Consider the following 23,585-nt stretch of genomic DNA (forward strand, 5'->3'; position numbering starts at 1 on the left):
TAGGCTAATTGACATAATTTCAGTCAATTGGAGGTGTACCTGTGGATGTATTTCAAGGCCTACCTTCAAACTCAGTGCCGCTTTGCTTGACATCATGGGAAAATCAAAAGAAATCAGCCAAGACCTCAGAAAAAGAATTGTAGACCTCCACAAGTCTGGTTCATCCTTGGGAGCAATTTTCAAATGCCTGAAGGTACCACGTTCATCTGTACAAACAATAGTACGCAAGTATGAACACCATGGGACCACGCAGCCGTAATACCGCTTAGGAAGGAGACGCGTTCTGTCTCCTAGAGATGAACGTACTTTGGTGCGAAAAGTGCAAATCAATCCCAGAACAACAGCAAAGGACCTTGTGAAGATGCTGGAGGAAACAGGTACAAAAGTATCTATCTCCACAGTAAAACAAGTCCTATATTGACATAACCTGAAAGGCTGCTCAGCAAGGAAGAAGCAACTGCTTCAAAACTGCCATAAAAAAGCCAGACTACGGTTTGCAACTGCACATGGGGACAAAGATCGTACTTTTTGGAGAAATGTCATCTGATCTGATGAAACAAAAATAGAACTGTTTGGCCATAATGTTTTGAGGAAAAAGGGGGAGGCTTGCAAGCCAAAGAACCAACCTTGAAGCACGGGGGTGGCAGCATCATGTTGTGGGGGTGCTTTACTGCAGGAGGGACTGGTGCACTTCACAAAATAGATGGCATCATGAGGATGGAAAATTATGTGGATATATTGAAGCAACATCTCAAGACATCAGTCAGGAAGTTAAAGCTTGGTCGCAAATGGGTCTTCCAAATAGACAATGAACCCAAGCATGCTTCCAAAGTTGTGGCAAAATGGCTTAAGGACAACAAAGTCAAGGTATTGGAGTGGCCATCACAAAGCCCTGACCTCAATCCTATAGAAAATTTGTGGGCAGAACTGAAAAAGTGTGTGCAATTAAAGAGGCCTACAAACCTGACTCAGTTACACCAGCTCTGTCAGGAGGAATGGGCCAAAATTCACCCAACTTATTGTGGGAAGCTTGTGGAAGGCTACCCGAAACATTTGACCCAAGTTCAACAATTTAAAGGCAATGCTACCAAATAATAATTGAGTGTATGTAAACTTCTGACCCACTGGGGGGAATGTGATGAAAGAAATAAAGCTGAAATAAATCATTCTCTCTACTATTATTCTGACATGTCACATTCCTAAAATAAAGTGGTGATCCTAACTGACCTAAGACAGGGAATGTTTACAAGGATTAAATGTCAGGAATTGTGAAAAACTGAGTTTAAATGTATTTGGCTAAGGTGTATGTAAACTTCTGACTTCAACTGTATATTACTTTCCAAATAAACGTTATATTTCCATGGAAATACATGGGTAGCCATGAGAAAGACACACCCCCCAATAGTGATTGACTATCGAGAATCGCTACGGGGCGCAATCGGGCGATGTAGGCTTGTACACAATCGCCCAACCTTAACACACACACACACACACACTCTCTCTCTGTGTGGTTCAGTAGGCTAACGTATGTCAATGGTTTTAGGAACAGCAGTAACATCAGGCAGGATTTAGGCTACCAACTGGCTAGCCAGTTGTAGCTCAATCTTGGGTGCAATGATCACGTTCCCGCACTGACTGACTGTTTGGAGGCTCATTTATCATTACATTAGCCTACATGATACACCAGTAATAAAATATATAGCTGTCGGCTATATTAGCCACGACTTACTGTTCTTTGTGCAGCTTCAAATGTCGAACAAAGTTGTAAATTGTTGCGCCTCCGTCTGTAATTTTCTTCCCGCATGTTTTGCAAGTTGCAATCTGTTTTTTGTTGATACAGCATCATCTTTATATCCGAAAATAATACTTTTGGGTATCATCTTTCCAAGGGCTCCATCTGAATTCACCCGCCGACGTTCCTCTGCACTGCCACGCACAACTTTTTCTCAGCTGGCACAATTTGATTGGCTGCTGTCCGATTCAAACTGTAATCCGTTAAATGAAGAGTTGATGCACTGCACACTTTTTCTAAGGGCATAATTTTAAATATTTGGGCTTGGGGAGTGTATCAAGTCAGTTTGGGGAGGGTATCAAGTCAGGTCGAGTCATAAGGCTCAAGTCCAAGTCAAGTCACAAGTCATTGGTGTTAAAGTCAAATTTGAGTTGCAAGTCGTCATATTTGTGACTCGAGTCTGACTCGAGTTCAAGTCATGTGACTCGAGTCCACACCTCTTGTATGTAATATAGAGCATGCATATCTGTAATATAGAGCATGTACAGTATATCTGTAATATAGAGCATGTATGTCTGTAGTATAGAGCATGTATGTCTGTAATATAGAGCATGTATATCTGTAATATAGAGCATGTATATCTGTAATATAGAGCATGTATGTCTGTAATATAGAGCATGTATATCTGTAATATAGAGCAGGTATGTCTGTAATATAGAGCATGTATGTCTGTAATATAGAGCATGTATGTCTGTAGTATAGAGCATATATATCTGTAATATAGAGCATGTATGTCTGTAGTATAGAGCATATATATATGTAATATAGAGCATGTATATCTGTAATATAGAGCATGTATATCTGTAATATAGAGCATGTATGTCTGTAATATAGAACATGTATATCTGTAATATAGAGCATGTATATCTGTAATATAGAGCATGTATATCTGTAATATAGAGCATGTATATCTGTAATATAGAGCATGTATATCTGTAATATAGAGCATATATATCTGTAATATAGAACATGTATATCTGTAATATAGAGCATGTATATCTGTAATATAGAGCATATATATCTGTAATATAGAGCATGTATATCTGTAATATAGAGCATGTATATCTGTAATATAGAGCATGTATATCTGTAATATAGAGCATGTATATCTGTAATATAGAGCATATATATCTGTAATATAGAGCATGTATATCTGTAATATAGAGCATGTATATTGCTAGCACACTGACTGTATGTTCATTACATGTAAACCATCAGAGTGAGAACAGACACACATGTGTTGGGAACGCTCACTGGCACCAAACACACACACACACACACACACACACACACACACACACACACACACACACACACACACACACACACACACACACACACACACACACACACACACACACACACACACACACACACACACACACAAACACAGGCACACACACTCAGCATGTAAAATAACATTCTGTTCCCTCACACATCACACCATCAACCTGTCACTGCCTATCAGGCTCTCGCTTTGTAAGGTTTTCTCACTTACACACACACACACACACACACACACACACACACACACACACACACACACACACACACACACACACACACACACACACACACACACACACACACACACACACACACACACACAATGTTTGACAGTTTCACACCTCCCTGGGGGAGCTTGTTGATTGACAGGTCTTCCATCTGAGCCTCCTACAGTGATCTCCACAGGACACAGGACTTGTACTACACACACACGCGCGCACAAAAACACACACACAAACATACACTCAAGTATACAGTACACCTTCTCATACTTCACTTCACACATCACACTATCCCTCACTGACACACACTAGAGCAGTGGTCTCTAACCTTTTCTAGCATAAGAGCTACTTTTTATATTCAGCATGTCCCAGGCTAGTCATTTTTTTCTAGCTTTCAAAAAGGGGCATCCTTCTCTTCTCCTCTCCCCTTCAACTCTTCCCCGGGAGATTAGTGTACAAGAGAAAGTAGTGCACAATGTTATCTGTCAATATAGCTGGTAAATGGGGGGCCCTATAGAATCTGTGATTTTTTTCTCCATTTTATTTTATTTTATTCACTATCCAAATTGCAATTGTTCAGAGAGAAACAAGGACATTGGATGTTCTGAGTCCAAGTCAATTTTTAAATCACATCAGAAGACAATTTTTTCGGCCTGGAAGAAAATAAATACGTTTAGATTTTTTTGTGTAGTCCCCCTTTAATTGCGCAACTGGCCCTTTAATTGCGGGTCTAGCTAGAATGTAATGTGCTGTCTAATGTGCTGGTCTAGTGATGATTCTGTACTGCTGCTGCTCATTTCATGGCAAAGTTTGCAAATAACAAATAATAGCTACATATGTATATATATATGTATATAGCTACACAATAGCTACAAATAATAGCTACATTCATTCATGATATACTTCTGCCAGGTAAGCCTACATTGCAGTTAACATTTAATTGAGAGGGTTTTGGGGAATTGTTTCTGTCAACCCACAAGAAGGTTACCTCATCAACTGGCTACACACGGAGTGATGGGCAAACGCGCGCACTACACAGACAGACAGGGGCAATATTTCTGGAAATTATTTGTCAGATATTGTGTTAGGTTTGGCTTTTGAAGCCAATAGTGGCTAACCCAGGGTGGGATAATGTCAATGTTGCGATGATTAGACATGGCTGAGGTGTCTGCGGTGTCTGATACTTGTGAGATTTGTTTAAGACTCTTTGTAGTGGAACACATGAAAATTGCATGTACTTTCATAATTGTTTGGCGAGGAACTCATCAGTAGCTCGCGATCGACCTGCTGGGTACCCCTGCACTGTGATTAGGAGAATTCCCTCATCTCTTTCAGAATTGGAGTACCATCTATCTAGAGCCTCTGAGAGCCTAATTATCTAACAAAACTTCAGCTGCTGAACATACACACACACACACACACACACACACACACACACACACACACACACACACACACACACACACACATATAAATTGTCTATCTTTCTTACTTTCATCTGTTGAGGACTTATCAGAGTCATGTAGTGGTGTTTTAGCGGCTAACTCTGCCATTGGCAGTCTGTGGGAAATACTGAGGGATACTCAGAGAATTTAAAGAAAATATAGGATTGATCTGAAATCTCTCCTTCATCACATTACGTGACCAGCTACCAGCCTGGGGGGAGGTTGTCAATCATGTAAGATAATAGATTTGCCACACACCAAATCTGTGTAGGCGGGACCGAGAGACTGAAAAACGATTTCTATCTCCAGGCCATCAGACTGTTAAATAGTCACCACTAGCCGGCCTCTGCCCAGTACCGTGCCCTGAACCTTAGTCATTGTTACTAGCCGGCCTCTGCCCAGTACCGTGCCCTGAACCTTAGTCATTGTTACTAGCCGGCCTCTGCCCAGTACCGTGCCCTGAACCTTAGTCATTGTTACTAGCCGGCTGTCCTGGGACTGTCCTGGGGTCACTCTTCACATTTCATGAAAAAATTCTATGACAAGACCTGAGAAATTACAACATGTTCCCCAATGTCATACTAATAATACAATTCCACAAAATACACAACGTGCAGTAGTGAATTGGCCCAAAAATTAAATAGCCCATTATGCAAACAGGTTGTCGCATGGAAGCATTTAGCCTGTAGCATATGCATAATTGACACTGCCAGACTGCACACGAGACCTGAATGCAGTTTAGGGTTCTCATCAGAACTGAACATTTGATCCCAGTCCGATCCAAGCCCGGTGAGCTGAAGCCCGAGTCCAGGCCTGGTCCGACATCACAGAAATTAAATGAGGCCGAACCCGAAAAAATGGCAGATATCTAGAAAACTTTATTGATTTAAACTGGTGTTGAGAACAACACGGCGGAGGCGTGAAGAGACAAGGAAACAGCCGTTGGGCCTAGAAAAAGAGAGAGGAAAACTCACCTTAGTTATATATATCCATATATATACTGAACAGAAATATAAACGCAACATGTAAAGTGTTGGTCCCATGTTTCATGAGCTGAAATAAAAGATCCAAGAAACTTTCCATACGCACAAAACGCTTATTGTTGTGCACAAATTTGTTTACATCTCTGTTAGTGAGCATTTCTCTTTTGCCAATATAATCCACCTGACAGGTGTGGCTTATCAAGAAGCTGATTAAACAGCATGATCATTACACAGGTGCACATTGTATTGGGGACAATAAAAGGCCACTCTAAAATGTGCAGTTTTATCACACAACGGGAGCGTGCAATTGGCATGATGACTGCAGGAATGTCCAACAGAGCTGTTGCCAGATAGTTCCATGTTCATTTCTCTACCATAAGCCGCCTCCAATGTTATTTTAGAGAATTTGGCATGACGTCCAACCGGCCTCACAACCGCAGAACACATGTAACCACATCAGCCCAGGACCTCCACATCCGACACAATTGCATTTTATCAATGGCAATTTGAATGCACAGAGATACTGTGATGATATCCTGAGGCCCATTGTCGTGCCATTCATCCACTGTCATCACCTCAGGTTTCAGCATGATAATGCACGGCCCTATGTCGCAAGGATCTGTACACAATTCCTGGAAGTTGAAAATGTCCCAGTTCTTCCATGGCTTGCATACTCACCAGACATGTCACCCATTGAGCATGTTTGGGATGCTCTGGATCAACATGTAGGACAGTGTGTTCCAGTTCCACCAAAACCCCAACAACATTCCACAATCAGCAGCCCAATCAACTCTATGTGAAGGAGATGTCACACCAGGCAAATGGTGGTCACACCAGATACTGTCTGGTTTTCTGATCCATAACCCTACTTTTGTTTTTAAGATATCTGTGACCAACAGATACATATTTGTGTTCCCAGTCATGTGAAATCCATAGATTAGGGCCTAATTTATTTATTTCAATTGACTGACTTCCTTATTTTACCTTTATTTAACTAGGCAAGTCAGTTAGGAACAAATTCTTATTTACAATGACAGCCTTCCCGGGGAACAGTGGGTTAGCTGCCTTGTTCAGGGGCAGAACGACAGATTTTTACCTTGTCAGCTCAGGGATTCAATCCAGCAACCTTTCGGTTACTGGCCCAACGCTCTAACCACTAGGCTACCTGCCACCCCAACTATATGAACTGTAACTCAGTAAAATCTTCAAAATGTTTGCATGTTGCGTTTATATTTTTGTTATGTCAGTCACTTGTTATGTCAGTCACTTGTTATGTCAGTCACTTGTTATGTCAGTCACTTGTTATGTCAGTCACTTGTTATGTCAGTCACTTGTTATGTCAGTCACTTGTTATGTCAGTCAATTGTTATGTCAGTCACTTGTTATGTCAGTCACTTGTTATGTCAGTCACTTGTTATGTCAGTCAATTGTTATGTCAGTCACTTGTTATGTCAGTCAATTGTTATGTCAGTCACTTGTTATGTCAGTCACTTGTTATGTCAGTCACTTGTTATGTCAGTCACTTGTTATGTCAGTCAATTTAGCAATCTAAAAACAAAACTGACAGGTCAGCTAACATTTTTTTTGATTGTTAAATTAATTTAGTGGCCAACTATCTAAACTTGTTATTATGGTCGAATAACCTGCCAGTGATTTTGTTAGTCAGTCTATCTCAGATATCATATTAAAAACTGCAAACATTTCTCTACACCCTATCGCGAAATGTGTAGAATTGCATTAAATTAGTTAGAAAATGACTAAATCTTCTCTCTGTCCCATGGCAAAATGTGTAGAATTGCATTAAATCGAAATCTAAACTGTCAAGAGGGGGTTTGGATGTGGGTCCGCAGACCCACGAGCAACTGCATCCCCTCATGATGAGTCCTACAGACAGCTTTGGGTACATGTACTTTTCCCATAGTGTCATAGCAAAGTGTTCGTGTGCTGTTTTCTTCTTTTGTGTTGTGCAGTGATAAAAGAAAGAGCTGAGGAGAGAGAGGCTCACTGTTTCTGGGGACTACTATCAGGCTGCTTCTCTCTGTGTGTCCACCTTACACACACACGTGCATGGAGGTCTGGGTGGGAACCAGGGGGTGTGACGGCTGGATTAGGGAGGACACAACGGGGTGCTGCCGACAATTTCCTGCGATTCCACCAGAGCTCAGCGGAGACTTCCTACAGGAGCACAGGACGGACGGAGGCATGAAATGACCAGATTGAAACTGATCTCTGGTTTAAAACACCGGCATGGAGCACACACACAGACACACAGACACACAGACACACAGACACACACACACACAGACACACACACACACACACACACACACACACAGACACACACACACACACACACACACACACACACACACACACACACACACAGACACACAGACACACACACACACACACACACACACACACACACACAGACACACAGACACACAGACACACACACACACACACACACACACACACACACACACACACACACACACACACACACACACACAGATCGGTTCCACAACTTCAGCGATGACCTTGACCAACAATGTGTGGGGTTTTGAAGGTGATGAAGTTTGTGTATAGCCCTGTTAGCATTATCTGGTGTTAGTCTCTGGACATTGCCACTGCCATCAGATAATGCAGTAGGATGGCCATGCTGCTTGCTGTAACCATAGACAACAGTATTAGTAATAGTAGCAGTGTTCTATATTTATGTTTTAACATTCTAGAAGGCTTCCTGCCAGTGTTCTAAATGCTGCTGTGTGTTTGTATAGGTACAGTGTTTGCCGTGTGCCCAGTGTCCTATACTCAGAACAAATACCATCCACTGAATGGCTGTTGAACTTTGGAAATGTCAGACACTGCTCCTCACAGGAAAGGCTAGCATTTCATTGTCGTGGGCCCAAACTTTCCACTTTAAACTGCTTTTTCTAGGCAGGACCCAAAAGGAATAAATGTGTATGAAGTTACTGTGGGCGGTATGTTATGAACAATATACTAAGAGCAACACCACGCACAGGACCCACTGTGCAAAGCAACAAGGCCTCACTAGAGTCAAAGAAAACAGTCAACACACAAAAGCAGAATTAGCATTGCATTCAGGTTCCCAGTAACACCTGTAACCTTTTTATAACACTGCATTAGTCTCTCTCTCTCTCCCCTCTTCTCTACTCCTCTCTCTTTACCTCTCTCTTTCTCTCTATCTGCCCTCCCTTCACCCTTCCATCTCAATCCCTCTTCTCTCACCCCCCGTCTCTCTTAATCTCTCTCTCTCTCACCAAACACACAGCAGTTTGCCCCGAGCCAGACACAACGGTTTATCTCCAGAGACACTGTGATGAGCTGCTCCCGTACATCTATCCATACATACAGTACATGTGTTGTTAACATGGAGGCATGCGGTTTCTCAGTCAGTAGCCTAACCCTCTGCTACTGCAGTAGTCCCACAGAGAGACACAAATACACAGGGATACAGAGTGGAGAGAGAGAGAGAGAGCGCTCCATGCATTTAATTAAAAAAGCTTCTCTGAGCTCTCAGCCCTGCAGTATGAATGAAGTATGCACTGTGCAGTGTGTAGTCAGTGGTGCACACATGATAGGTATGGGGTTTCTCCTGGTGGTTTTTACTATTTAGGAAGCAGTTGTTCATTTGTAATTTCTCTGTGTCTGCAGTATATACAGACATTCTACACCAGGGGTATTCAACTCTTACCCTGCTGGAGCCTGCTGGTTTTCTGTTCTACCTGATCCTTAATTGCACCCACCTGGTGTCCCAGGTCTAAACAAGTCCCCGATTAGGTCCCATGTGGCTCAGTTGGTAGAGCATGACGCGTGCAACACCAGGGCTGTGCGTTGATTCCCACGGGGGACCAGTACAAAACAGTAAGAAGATGTATTCATCCACTACTCTAAGTCACTCTGGATAAGTGTCTGCTTAATGACAAAAATGGAAAAGGATTAGAGTGGAAAGATGGAAAACACAGTGGAACTGGCTTCGAGGTCCAGAGATGAGTTTGAGGGTTCTACAGCATCACAGACAGTGGTGACTGTTTCATTGTTTGGAGACAATGATAGAATGTGTTTGTAGACGTTTGTTTTTCTCTTTGCAGTGTGGTTTCTCCCTGTTGTCTGGAGCAGTAAGCACATTGGATGAGAATGTGTTCAAACACACAGGACCTGAACTAGAACCAACAATAGAAGAATAGTGAACTGAGGCTTTCTATCTCATGTGCTGTTTACGGAAATAACAGTTATGTCAAACCCCATACCCACACTCTCCGTTCGCCCAACCCAGATGGTGGCGTTGAGCGTTTGGAAGCTCTTCAGTGCCCCCTTGTGGTGTGTGGGACTGGTATTTATTTGACCACCATTGTGTCTCCTATTCATGTAAAGATTTAGAATACAGAGACGTGATGAACAACTGCTCAAGATTTCATCAGAATGTGATCTCTTTGTTCCGACGCGCCAAGGGGGACTGTACCAGTATGACAGTGAGTTAGTGAGTGTTTGTTCGGTGACTTTGTACTATTTGTACACAGTGAAACGTCTAGATAAGGTCTTGGGTGTCTAGGTTTAGCTGTTACATACCTATATAGCCATAGATATGACTTGAAGTGTTGATGTCTTCATCCCATTCCCAATACGACCCCGAGGCAACCGAAGGTGCCGGTTAGCTCTCTCTACTGCTAACCAGTGTAGAAAACTATTCCAGATCTCCTATTTCTCTACGTACAGCAGACTACTAATGTCTGTGTTGAAGGATTGAGAAGAATAACAGTGTGCTATTTTCTGTCTCCACAGGAAGTGCCCTGAACCTGACGTGCAGAGCGTTCTTCGGCTACAGCGGGTCAGCGGTCAGTCCTCTCGTCTACTGGATGAAGGGAGAGAAGTTCATCGAGGACCTGGATGAGGAGCGAGTCGAAGAGAGTGAAATCAAGTGAGACACGTGGTGGTTTTACTCCCCTCACTTCTAATGTAGTAACCATATGACCTAATATGTGATCATAGTCACTCTGATACGATTAGGATGAATACATTGTAACTATGGAATTGTGGTCCATATTAAATATGAATCCTGTAGACTATACTATCTATACTAACACAGTACACAGTTCAACTGGACTGATTTATAGATACATCACACAGCAACACACAACTACATCACCAGATTCCATTGGATACTGTAGTAGACCATACTATGATGTAATACTTAAGCACAAAGCCTTTGATGAGCTACTCAGTGGCGTGACCCACGGCACCCCTGAAATCTTATTGGCCACCCAAGTGGCCCCCCTTGGAATTCTGAGATCTGATAGGTCGTCTCTGAATATATTGATATTTTTTACCAAGATGCGCCGACAGCAAGACTTATCACTCACCGGAGACACTATTATTTTTGGCCAGACAGCATCTCAGACATGGGCTACAGATGCGAAGACAGAGGGGTGTCTGCTTTGCTCGGATGCTTTCTCTGGTGAATTTAAGGAAAATCACAAAACACGGATAAACATGAATGAGAAGTAATTGTTTACTTTTGTTTCTTTTTTTATTGTTGCAATTTTGGCTTCCCTTGGTACCCATGAATAGACCCTACTGTGTACACGTATGGTGTTTGTAATAGATGTCCCTTTCCATTGGAATGGCGGGTGCACAGTGCACTGTTTGCATGCTGGATTTATTTTGGAGTAGACGAACGTGCGTAGGTAACCTACTTAACCTACTTTCTGAAGTGATTTGTTTGACAATCAGAGGAAAACATCATGACTGGTTGTGTTCATGACACATTAAAAGGTCATACATTTGTACAGTTAAATTCCAGGTCTTTACTATAAAGCACATAAAACTTGTTAAGAGACACCAGAAGGTCACGGTATGATTCACACTTTGGATGGAACTTTAAGTGAATTTACTGCTGTACACTAATACCCTTATATCAAATCCTTACCTTGAATGCAAACACTGTAACAAGACTTTCGGAATGATTTATGATGTATTTGGGTAGGGAAATGTGTAGGGAAATGAACATGACACTGGAGCTATTCTCTAAACTGTCTCTGAACGCGACACTGGAGCTATTCTCTAAACTGTCTCTGAACACGACACTGGGGCTATTCTCTAAACTGTCTCTGAACACAACACTGGAGCTATTCTCTAAACTGTCTCTGAACACGACACTGGAGCTATTCTCTAAACTGTCTCTGAACGCGACACTGGAGCTATTCTCTAAACTGTCTCTGAACACAACACTGGAGCTATTCTCTAAACTGTCTCTGAACACAACACTGGAGCTATTCTCTAAACTGTCTCTGAACACAACACTGGAGCTATTCTCTAAACTGTCTCTGAACACAACACTGGAGCTATTCTCTAAACTGTCTCTGAACATGACACTGGAGCTATTCTCTAAACTGTCTCTGAACACAACACTGGAGCTATTCTCTAAACTGTCTCTGAACACAACACTGGAGCTATTCTCTAAACTGTCTCTGAACACAACACTGGAGCTATTCTCTAAACTGTCTCTGAACATGACACTGGAGCTATTCTCTAAACTGTCTCTGAACACAACACTGGAGCTATTCTCTAAACTGTCTCTGAACACGACACTGGAGCTATTCTCTAAACTGTCTCTGAACACGACACTGGAGCTATTCTCTAAACTGTCTCTGAACACAACACTGGAGCTATTCTCTAAACTGTCTCTGAACACGACACTGGAGCTATTCTCTAAACTGTCTCTGAACACAACACTGGAGCTATTCTCTAAACTGTCTCTGAACACGACACTGGAGCTATTCTCTAAACTGTCATATCTAGCTGCTAATTATTCCCTTTGCAAGCCCAGGCAGGCAGGAATGCAGACAGGCAGGAATGCAGGCAGGCAGGAATACAGGCAGGCAGGCAGGAATACAGGCAGGCAGGCAGGAATGCAGGCAGACAGGCAGGAATGCAGACAGGCAGGAATGCAGGCAGGCAGGCAGGATTGCAGGCAGGCAGGCAGGAATGCAGGCAGGCAGGCAAGAATGCAGGCAGGCAGGAATGCAGACAGGCAGGAATGCAGGCAGGCAGGCAGGCAGGCAGGCAGGAATGCAGGCAGGCAGGCAGGAATGCAGGCAGGCAGGCAGGAATGCAGACAGGCAGGAATGCAGGCAGGCAGGCAGGAATGCAGGCAGGCAGGCAGGAATGCAGGCAGGCAGGCAAGAATGCAGGCAGGCAGGAATGCAGGCAGGTAAACCCAGTCTGTTCTGTTGTTCCTACTATTACTATCACACCTCTTTAGCACACCAGTCTATCTGGTGTCTGTATGTATGTCTGTCTGTACGTCTGTCTGTTTGCTTTAGTCTAGCAGTTCATACGGCTGTGTTCCTTCAAGCTCTCATCTCTGTTTTACACTCAACCCCTATAGAGTCCACTGAACCCCATCTCTATCTCTGTCTCTGGGCTGACGTTGAAACATTCAAAGCAAGAACATTTCTGCTTGTTCTCTTTCTGATGTCATGCATTTAAACAAGCCCATTTCCCATGTCTATCTCTATATTGTAACATATCTAGTTAGACAGTCCATTTACGCTCTTTCTCTCTCCCCCACTGCCTCTCCTCCTCTCTCTCTATCCCTCTCTCTTTATGCTATAACATACAACAAACCCATATCCATGTCTCTTTCTCAATGAGTCCATTCCTCTCCTTCTCAATCTCACTTCCTCTACCCTCCAACAAATACAAGTCCACCTTATATACCCTCTCTCTCTCTCTCTCTCTCTCTCTCTCTCTCTCTCTCTCTCTCTCTCTCTCTCTCTCTCTCTCTCTCTCTCTCTCTCTCACACACACTCTCTCTCTGTCTCTCTCTCTCTCTCTCTCTCACACACACTCTCTCTCTCTCTCTCTCTCTCTCTCTCACACACACACACACACACTCTCTCTCTCACACACTCTCTCTCTCTCCTTGCTGTAGCAACACACTTAACAAATCCATGTCCGTGTCTCTCTCCCTCCCAGTAGTGTAACATATTAAACGAGTCCATTGGCTGGTCTGTGTGAATTTCCCATTAGGCGTGGAGCGCTGTGTGTAGAGAGACTGTAGCTGGGGAGACGACCCTGTCAGATAGTTAACAACCACCATTTCTCACCGCGCTTTGCCTTCGCTATCGCTACCCTCACTACCATTTCCCCTACTACCCACTCCTTCACTACCCTCACAACACTCTTCCTCATTACCCTACTACCCTCTCTACCCTTTCCCTCACTACCCTCACTACCTTCTCCCTCACTACCTTCATTACTTTCTCCCTCACTACCCTCTCCCTCACTACCCTCACTACCTTCACTACCCTCTGCCTCACTACGCTCTCCCTGACTACCTTCACTCCCTCTCCCTCACTACTTTCTCCCTCACTACCCTCTCCCTCGCTACCATCTCTACCCTCACTACCCGCTCCCTCACTACCCTACTACCCTCACTACCTTCTCCCCCACTACCCTCACTACCTTCTCCCTCGTCACCGTCTCTCACCCTACTACCCATACTACCCTCACTACAGTCACTACCCTTGTCTTTAAACTATCATATGGTTCCTTTGGGATATTGGTCAGTTATGTTTGATTGTGTAGATGACGGTTATTGATTAAAAAAAGTATGAATCACATTTTCTCCTACCCTCACTACCCCCACTACCCTCTCCCTCACTACCGTCACTACCCTCTCCCTCACTACCGTCACTACCCTCTCCCTCACTACCGACACTACCCTCTCCCTTACTACCCACTCCCTCACTACCGTCACTACCCTCTCCCTCACTATCGTCACTACCCTCTCCCTCACTACCATCACTACCCTCTCCCTCACTACCGACACTTCCCTCTCCCTTACTACCCACTCCCTCACTACCGTCACTACCCTCTACCTCACTACCATCACTACCCTCTCCCTCACTACCGTCACTACCCTCTACCTCACTACAGTCACTACCCTCTAACTCACTACCCTCTACCTCACTACCATCACTACCCTCTCCCTCACTACCGGCACTACCCTCTACCTCACTACAGTCACTACCCTCTAACTCACTACCCTCTCCCTCACTACCGTCACTACCCTCACCCTCACTACCGACACTACCCTCTTCCTCACTACCCTCTCCCTCACTACCGTCACTACCCTCTCCCTCACTATCGTCACTACCCTCTACCTCACGACCGTCACTACCCTCTACCTCACTGCCGTCACTACCCTCTCCCTCACTACCGTCACTACCCTCTACCTCACTACAGTCACTACCCTCTAACTCACTACCCTCTACCTCACTACCGTCACTACCCTCTACCTCACTACCCTCTCCCTCACTATCGTCACTACCCTCTACCTCACTGCCGACACTACCCTCTACCTCACAACCCTCTCCCTCACAACCGTCACTACCCTCTACCTTACTACCGACACTACCCTCTCCCTCACTACTGTCACTACCCTTTACCTCACTACCGTCACTAGCCTCTACCTCACTACCGACACTACCCTCTACCTCACTACCCTCTACTTCACTACCGTCTACCTCACAAGCGTCACTACCCTCTACCTCACTACCCTCTCCCTCACTATCGTCACTACCCTCTACCTCACTACCGACACTAGCCTCTACCTCACTACCCTCTCCCTCACTACTGTCACTACCCTTTACCTCACTACCGTCACTAGCCTCTACCTCACTACCGACACTACCCTCTACCTCACTACCCTCTACTTCACTACCGTCTACCTCACAAGCGTCACTACCCTCTACCTCACTACCCTCTCCCTCACTATCGTCACTACCCTCTACCTCACTACCGACACTAGCCTCTACCTCACTACCCTCTCCCTCACTACTGTCACTACCCTCTACCTCACCACCGTCACTACCCTCTACCTCACTACCAACACTACCCTCTACCTCACTACCGTCTACCTCACAAGCGTCACTACCCTCTACCTCACCACCCTCTCCCTCACTACCCTCTCCCTCACTATCGTCACTACCCTCTAACTCACTACCCTCTCCCTCACTATCGTCACTACCCTCTACCTCACTACCGACACTACCCTCTACCTCACTACCCTCTCCCTCACTATCGTCACTACCCTCTACCTCACTACCCTCTCCCTCACTATCGTCACTACCCTCTACCTCACAACCCTCTCCCTCACAACCGTCACTACCCTCTACCTTACTACCGACACTACCCTCTCCCTCACTACTGTCACTACCCTCTACCTCACTACCGTCACTAGCCTCTACCTCACTACCGACACTACCCTCTACCTCACTACCCTCTACCTCACTACCGTCTACCTCACAAGCGTCACTACCCTCTACCTCACTACCCTCTCCCTCACTATCGTCACTACCCTCTACCTCACTACCGACACTAGCCTCTACCTCACTACCCTCACCCTCACTACTGTCACTACCCTCTACCTCACCACCGTCACTACCCTCTACCTCACTACCAACACTACCCTCTACCTCACTACCCTCTACCTCACTACCGTCTACCTCACAAGCGTCACTACCCTCTCCCTCACTACCCTCTCCCTCACTATCGTCACTACCCTCTACCTCACTACCGACACTACCTTCTACCTCACAACCCTCTCCCTCACTATCGTCACTACCCTCTTCCTCACTACCGACACTACCCTCTACCTCACTACCGTCACTACCCTCTACCTCACTATCGTCACTACCCTCTACCTCACTACCCTCTCCCTCACTATTGTCACTATCCTCTATCTTACTACCGACACTACCCTCTACCTCACTACCCTCTCCCTCACTACCGACACTACCCTCTACCTCACTACCCTCTCCCTCACTATCGCCACTACCCTCTCCCTCACTACCCTCTCCCTCACTATCGTCACTACCCTCTACCTCACTACCCTCTCCCTCACTACCGTCACTACCCTCTCCCTCACTACCCTCTCTCTCACTATCATCAATACCCTTTACCTCACTACCCTCTCCCTCACTATCGTCACTACACTCTACCTCACTACCGTCACTACCCTCTCCCTCACTGAACGTTGAGGAATGCAGATGGACTAGGGGAGGGAGGGAGGGCTTGTGTTTTGGTTTTGTGGGTAGAGTCAGGTACAGAGCTCAGTTTTAAGGTTAGCAATCTTCCTCTCCCTCTCTCTCTCTCCCCCCTATTTCTCTCTCCCTCCATCTCTCCCTCTAGGATTCTCTCTGTCCTCAGCTGAAGGGCTATATCTCTTTAATAATGCAGCCAGATATTTCATTCTGTGGATCAATAATGTATTTGATCATGTATTCTTTATTGTCCACGCAGCCTTTACCCCAAGCCTGCTCTGATCCTCTCACAGCCCAGACTTTACTCCCCTGATCACTCCACACACCCTTAATGGGATGGACACACTCATTACTATCAAACAGAAAGAGAGAGATCCAAGGGAGGGGTAGGAGGAGAAGGGGAATGAGAAGATATACACAAAGTAGAAGATGGAGAGGTTTAAAAGTTAAAAGGGGTTAGGATTTGGGAAAAGTTAAACAAGAGAGCAGGATGGAGAGAGAGAGAGAGAGAGAGAGAGAGAAATATTTCCCTCAGATTACACAGACCCACCAAGAATTTGAAAACAAATCCAATTTTGATAAACTCCCATATCTGTTTGGTGAAAAACCACAGTGTGCCATCACAGCAGCAAGATTTGTGACCTGTTGCCACAAGAAAAGGGCAACCAGTTAAGAACAAACACCATTGTAAATACAAACAATATTTATTACATCATTACAACACTATATAGAGAGAGAGAGAGAGAGAGAGAGAGAGAGAGAGAGAGAGAGAGAGAGAGAGAGAGAGAGAGAGAGAGAGAGAGAGAGAGAGAGAGAGAGAGACCTCCCAAATGGTTAGCAACTTGTAAACATTACCAAATAAATGTAAAATTATAACATGTAATCATGTACAGTGTGTTTCAACCATGCAGCCAAAGTATCTTCCATTCCACTGCTACAGGGATGTGGATGTGTTTCCAAGGTTTTTCCTCCCACCCACACTGTCCTGGCCTGTCCATTACTAATGCATCAGCAACCTCAGCCCAGGGAACCCACCAGGGTTATATTTAAACAACCCAACCTATTGATTCTGACTAGTTCCATTTCTATTAAAACGCAAGTCCATAAATTCTCATTTGCATCGCAGATGGCAACAGGGCTATTGTTGTTTTCATAGCATGCATGGTTGGGCATTAGCACAGGGGCCGTGTGCGTGTTCGTGTGTATGTGGGAGATTTAAAAAATAGCTCAACTAATCTGCCTCAGAATTATCGATGGGGTATTGAGCTCGTTTAGTTCTGTTCATACCGGGTTCTCAGGTGGGCTTTGGATGAAATAAAGGTAATGAATACATTTGTAGTTGATCAGTTAAATGAGCAGAATCAGCATTCACTGGCTTTACTAATGAGGAAGTGAGGAGCTGTTGGATATATAGTGCATTTTGTTCAGGAGGAGATTTTACTCCAGCTAGCCTGAACCCAGATCTGTTTGTGCTGTCTTGCCAGCCTCTATGATCATTGTCACACACAAGACAGAGAGTCTAGACTAGAACCCCAACAGAGCCGTAATTAAAATCTCTTGTTGATGTTTGCCTCATCCAGGGGTTAAGCTACAATCAGCCACACCAAGTCCAGTCCCATTAGATCACCATCTCCATTCACATTCCCTTGGCCTGTTTGGTCTGGGTAGAAGTTCCCCACTGGGCACAGATCTAGGATCAGCTTATCCTCTCCAGATGCTGTTTTATTATGTGTGCCATCTTCTCAGATAGCACTCATTTTAAACTACAAATCCCATTATGCAGTCCCAATCACGTCCTACAAAGCCCACGATGCATTCTCAATTACCGACTACAAAGCTCTCTAACAAACTCAATTTACTGTATATGCAGCTGTGTGCTCACTAAGAGCCTGGGGAGAGTACATCAGAGAACAGTCATCCCTCTCTTTCTCTTTCTCTCTCTCTCTCTGTCTCTCTCCCTCTCCCTCTCCCTCTCTCTCCCCATCTCTTTCTCCCCAGTGCTCACTTGTAGTACATAGGCTACACATTAATGCACATACAGACACAGTTTCACACACACACACACACACACACACACACACTCACTCACTCACTCACTCACTCACTCACTCACTCACTCACTCACTCACTCACTCACTCACTCACTCACTCACTCACTCACTCTCTTTCTTTCTTTCTCTCACACACAAACACACTCTCTCAAACACTCTCTTTGACTCTCTCTCCCTCTCTCCCTCGTGCGTGCCTCTGTGCTGAGGGTGCTGTAAAAGTAGGCTAAGTAGTTGTGTGTGAAGAACGAGGGAGCATCATGTCTCCCTTCTCTCCTCCACCAGCCTACAACAACTCAGCAGGGGACACTCATTTACTTTATGGAATATTACTTTCTCTCCTTCCGCTCAGTTTCCATGGCAGCTGCTATAAAAACATTATCTTCCCGATATCATTATTCGTTTTTTTCCTCCCAGGAAGAAACATATGGAATGTGATTAGTTTCTTTATTCTGTAAATGTGTCTACCACGATCCGTGTGTATATTCAACATAACTAACGATCCGTGCATATATTTAACATATGAACTGTGAATATCTTAAAATATTTTGTAAATAAAACCATAATCTGTAAATATCTTAAAATATTTCACAAATTAAACCATAAGTCACAAATAAATCTATGATCTGAAAATAGATTCAATATAGCTCCCAAATAAAACTGCAATTTTAACAAATGTTCAGAAATCCCTTACATTTACAACTGTGGAATGTGCATTTGCGCATTCAAAAAGTGCTTGTGGGTGTATATTCTGTGTTTACACAATTTCTAGAACTGTTTTTCTGCATGTTGATGTATTGAAGTGGCTGATTTGGCTGATTTGTTGTATACATTTGTTGATGTATACAAATGTGGCTTCAGATGAGAGTCGGCTATTTCCATTCATTGGGATTGTCTTTGTGTTACGTGACACGTAGAGTGATGACATCATGGCTGTGTCCTTCTTGGGAGAACGATTTCTAGCTAGAAGTAGTGTAACGTGTACGGCGGGTGGCAGGAAGCAGGTGCAGGTGCAGAAGTTCAGTTTAATAATGAATAAATGCAGATGAACAAAACATGAGAAGTGTACAGAACGTGAGAGAAAACAATACTACCTAGTGACTGATGTCTACTGAGGGATAAATAAAGGGGTATAATCAAGGAAATAATGATGTCCAGGTGTGCGTAATGATGGGAAGCAGGTGAGCGTAATCATGGTTGCCAGGACCGGTGGTTAGTAGACCGGTGACATCGAGCGGCATGACAAGACGTTCATGAAATGTGAGTCTAACATTTATTTATTTAACAAATTTTGTTCACATTTTAATTAATGACTTTCATACAAATGCTAAATTTGACAATTGGGGCATGCAACCCCGAGTGTGTGCTTTCGCCCACTTCCCAAGCTAGCTAACTAGCTAACGTAAGGCGATCTTGTCACCTGAATTTCTAAAGTTTTTCATCAGATAATGTTCCAATTTCTTACCGCCACACCTGTTGAGAGAGTGACATGTCCTGTCAAAGACTCAATTTCCCTGCCTGAAAGAAAACAGATTGAAACATTTCTCATTAGCTTGCTAGCCAGATCACCAATTAAGGATTTTAAAACTGAGCGGTTCTTCATAATTGACACATGTCTGAATTAACAATTACCTAGTAAGTTTAACTTTGGTTGTTAGTCTCAACAGCTGATGAGATCGCCTGCTAGCTATTGGTAGATTCCAACGCTAGCTAGTGGGCTGATGTCGAAAGCACACACTTGGTGTTGCATTCCCCAAAGGTCGAATTTAACATTGATATGAAAGTAATTTGTTGAACATGATGTGTTGAATAAATCAACGTTATGCTCACATTTCATGAACTTGTTCTTTCTACTTCTAGCTAGAAAGCGTTCTCCCAAGAAGGACGCAGCCGCGATGTCATCACTCGGCGCGTCACATGACACAGATTATCCCAATGAATGGAGATAGCCGACTCTCATCTAAAGTCACATTTGTGGATTGTAATACATCAACATGCAGAAAAAAAGTCTCGAACACAGATCCACAATAACTTTTTGAATGCTCAAATGTACATTCCAGTTGTAAATGTTAGGTATTTCAAAACACAAATCCTTCTACATTTGTTCAAATGGTAGTTTTATTTCTGAGCTATGTTGAATATATTTACAGATCATAGATACATTTTTTTGCTTATGGTGAATAACATAGCATTCCTGTACTTCCAGTGCTTCACAGTAAATATACTCCTGTACAGTAACACATTCGTTTTATGTTTTATCACCCAGCCCGTGCTTACAGCACATTGCAAACTCAATACTTTCTGTAGGCTCTGCAGTCCTCATCTCATTCAAGACACAGCAAACCGAGTCAATCACCCAACCAATGTTTTTCCCTGTCAGCCCTGGGATTGGAAAAGGCAACTCTCCGGTTACTGGCTGGTCTCTCTAACCTCGAGACTGACTGTCTCTCTAACCTCGAGACTGACTGTCTCTCTAACCTCGAGACTGACTGTCTCTCTAACCTCGAGACTGACTGTCTCTCTAACCTCGAGACTGACTGTCTCTCTAACCTCGAGACTGACTGTCTCTCTAACCTCGAGACTGACTGTCTCTCTAACCTCGAGACTGACTGTCTCTCTAACCTCGAGACTGACTGTCTCTCTAACCTCGCGACTGACTGTCTCTCTAACCTCGCGACTGACTGTCTCTCTAACCTCGCGACTGACTGTCTCTCTAACCTCGAGACTGACTGTCTCTCTAACCTCGAGACTGACTGTCTCTCTAACCTCGAGACTTTTATGAAGTGAGGAGACATGGACATCATAGTTAATAGGAAACATGAATGACTTTGTCTGGCTTTCAACGCAGTATTTATCAACTCTGTCATGTTGCACCCTCCTACGGAGGGGGACATGTGACTACTCCCACAGAGACTACCATCCACTCCATTAATGATTGTTTTCTCTTGTCTTGCAGGGTGGTCCGGGAGCACCTGGGGGAACAGGAAGTGGCCATCTCCTTGATGATCCACTCGGTGGAAGAGGGGGACCTGGGGAACTACTCCTGCTATGTGGAGAATGGCAACGGGAGACGGCAGGCCACCATCCAACTCTCCAGAAGGGGTAAGGGTTCTTTCAAATCAAATCAAATCAAATTGTATTTGTCACATGCGCCGAATACAACAGGTGCGGACCTTACAGTGAAATGCTTACTGACAAGCCCTTAACCAACCATGCAGTTTTAAGAATAGATATATTTTTTTAAATATAACAAATAATTAAAGAGAAACAATAAAATAACAGTAGCGAGGCTATATACAGGGGGTACCGGTACAGAGTCAATGTGCGTGGACACAGGTTAGTCGAGGTAATTGAGGTAATATGTACATGTAGGTAGAGGTAAAGTGACTATGCATAGATAATAAACAGAGAGTAGCAGCAGCGTAAAAATGGTAGGGGGGGTGGGGACAATGCACCCATAGCACACACCCAAAACCCACGAAACACTCTCCTGAAGAGGTAAGGGCTCTCTCACAACCATACCCCATAATACACTCTCCTGAAGGGTTAAGGGCTCTCTCACAACCATACACCATAATACACTCTCCTGAAGAGGTAAGGGCTCTCTCACAACCATACCCCATAATACACTCTCCTGAAGGGGTAAGGGCTCTCTCACAACCATACCCCATAATACACTCTCCTGAAGGGATAAGGGCTCTCTCACAACCATACCCCATAATACACTCTCCTGAAGGGATAAGGGCTCTCTCACAACCATACCCCATAATACACTCTCCTGAAGGGATAAGGGCTCTCTCACAACCATACCCCATAATACACTCTCCTGAAGGGATAAGGGCTCTCTCTCACAACCATACCCCATAATACACTCTCCTGAAGGGATAAGGGCTCTCTCTCACAACCATACCCCATAATACACTCTCCTGAAGGGATAAGGGCTCTCTCACAACCATACCCCATAATACACTCTCCTGAAGGGATAAGGGCTCTCTCACAACCATACCCCATAATACACTCTCCTGAAGGGATAAGGGCTCTCTCACAACCATACCCCATAATACACTCTCCTGAAGGGATAAGGGCTCTCTCACAACCATACCCCACAATACACTCTCCTGAAGGGATAAGGGCTCTCTCACAACCATACCCCACAATACACTCTCCTGAAGGGATAAGGGCTCTCTCACAACCATACCCCACAATACACTCTCCTGAAGGGATAAGGGCTCTCTCACAACCATACCCCACAATACATTCTCCTGAAGGGATAAGGGCTCTCTCTCACAACCATACCCCACAATACATTCTCCTGAAGGGATAAGGGCTCTCTCTCACAACCATACCCCATAATACACTCTCCTGAAGGGATAAGGGCTCTCTCACAACCATACCCCACAATACACTCTCCTGAAGGGATAAGGGCTCTCTCACAACCATACCCCACAATACAATCTCCTGAAGGGATAAGGGCTCTCTCACAACCATACCCCATAATACACTCTCCTGAAGGGATAAGGGCTCTCTCACAACCATACCCCATAATACACTCTCCTGAAGGGATAAGGGCTCTCTCACACAACCATACCCAATAATACACTCTCCTGAAGGGATAAGGGCTCTCTCACACAACCATACCCAATAATACACTCTCCTGAAGGGATAAGGGCTCTCTCACAACCATACCCCACAATACACTCTCCTGAAGGGATAAGGGCTCTCTCACAACCATACCCC

The 23,585-nt window shown here is 44.4% G+C and overlaps 1 protein-coding gene across 1 annotated transcript in view; it reads left to right on the forward strand.

Annotated features, from left to right (window-relative positions):
* LOC120058113 (interleukin-1 receptor accessory protein-like 1-B) overlaps nt 1–23,585 on the forward strand; it is a 286,616-nt gene that overhangs the window by 244,992 nt on the left and 18,039 nt on the right. Inside the window, exons 6-7 of the mRNA XM_039006588.1 lie at nt 10,535–10,670; nt 21,805–21,950. Coding sequence (XP_038862516.1) covers nt 10,535–10,670; nt 21,805–21,950 — 282 coding nt within the window. The remainder of the gene's footprint in view (nt 1–10,534; nt 10,671–21,804; nt 21,951–23,585) is intronic.

The sequence above is a fragment of the Salvelinus namaycush genome, chromosome 13 (genome assembly GCF_016432855.1).
Source record: "Salvelinus namaycush isolate Seneca chromosome 13, SaNama_1.0, whole genome shotgun sequence".
Classification (NCBI taxonomy): Eukaryota; Metazoa; Chordata; class Actinopteri; order Salmoniformes; family Salmonidae; genus Salvelinus; species Salvelinus namaycush.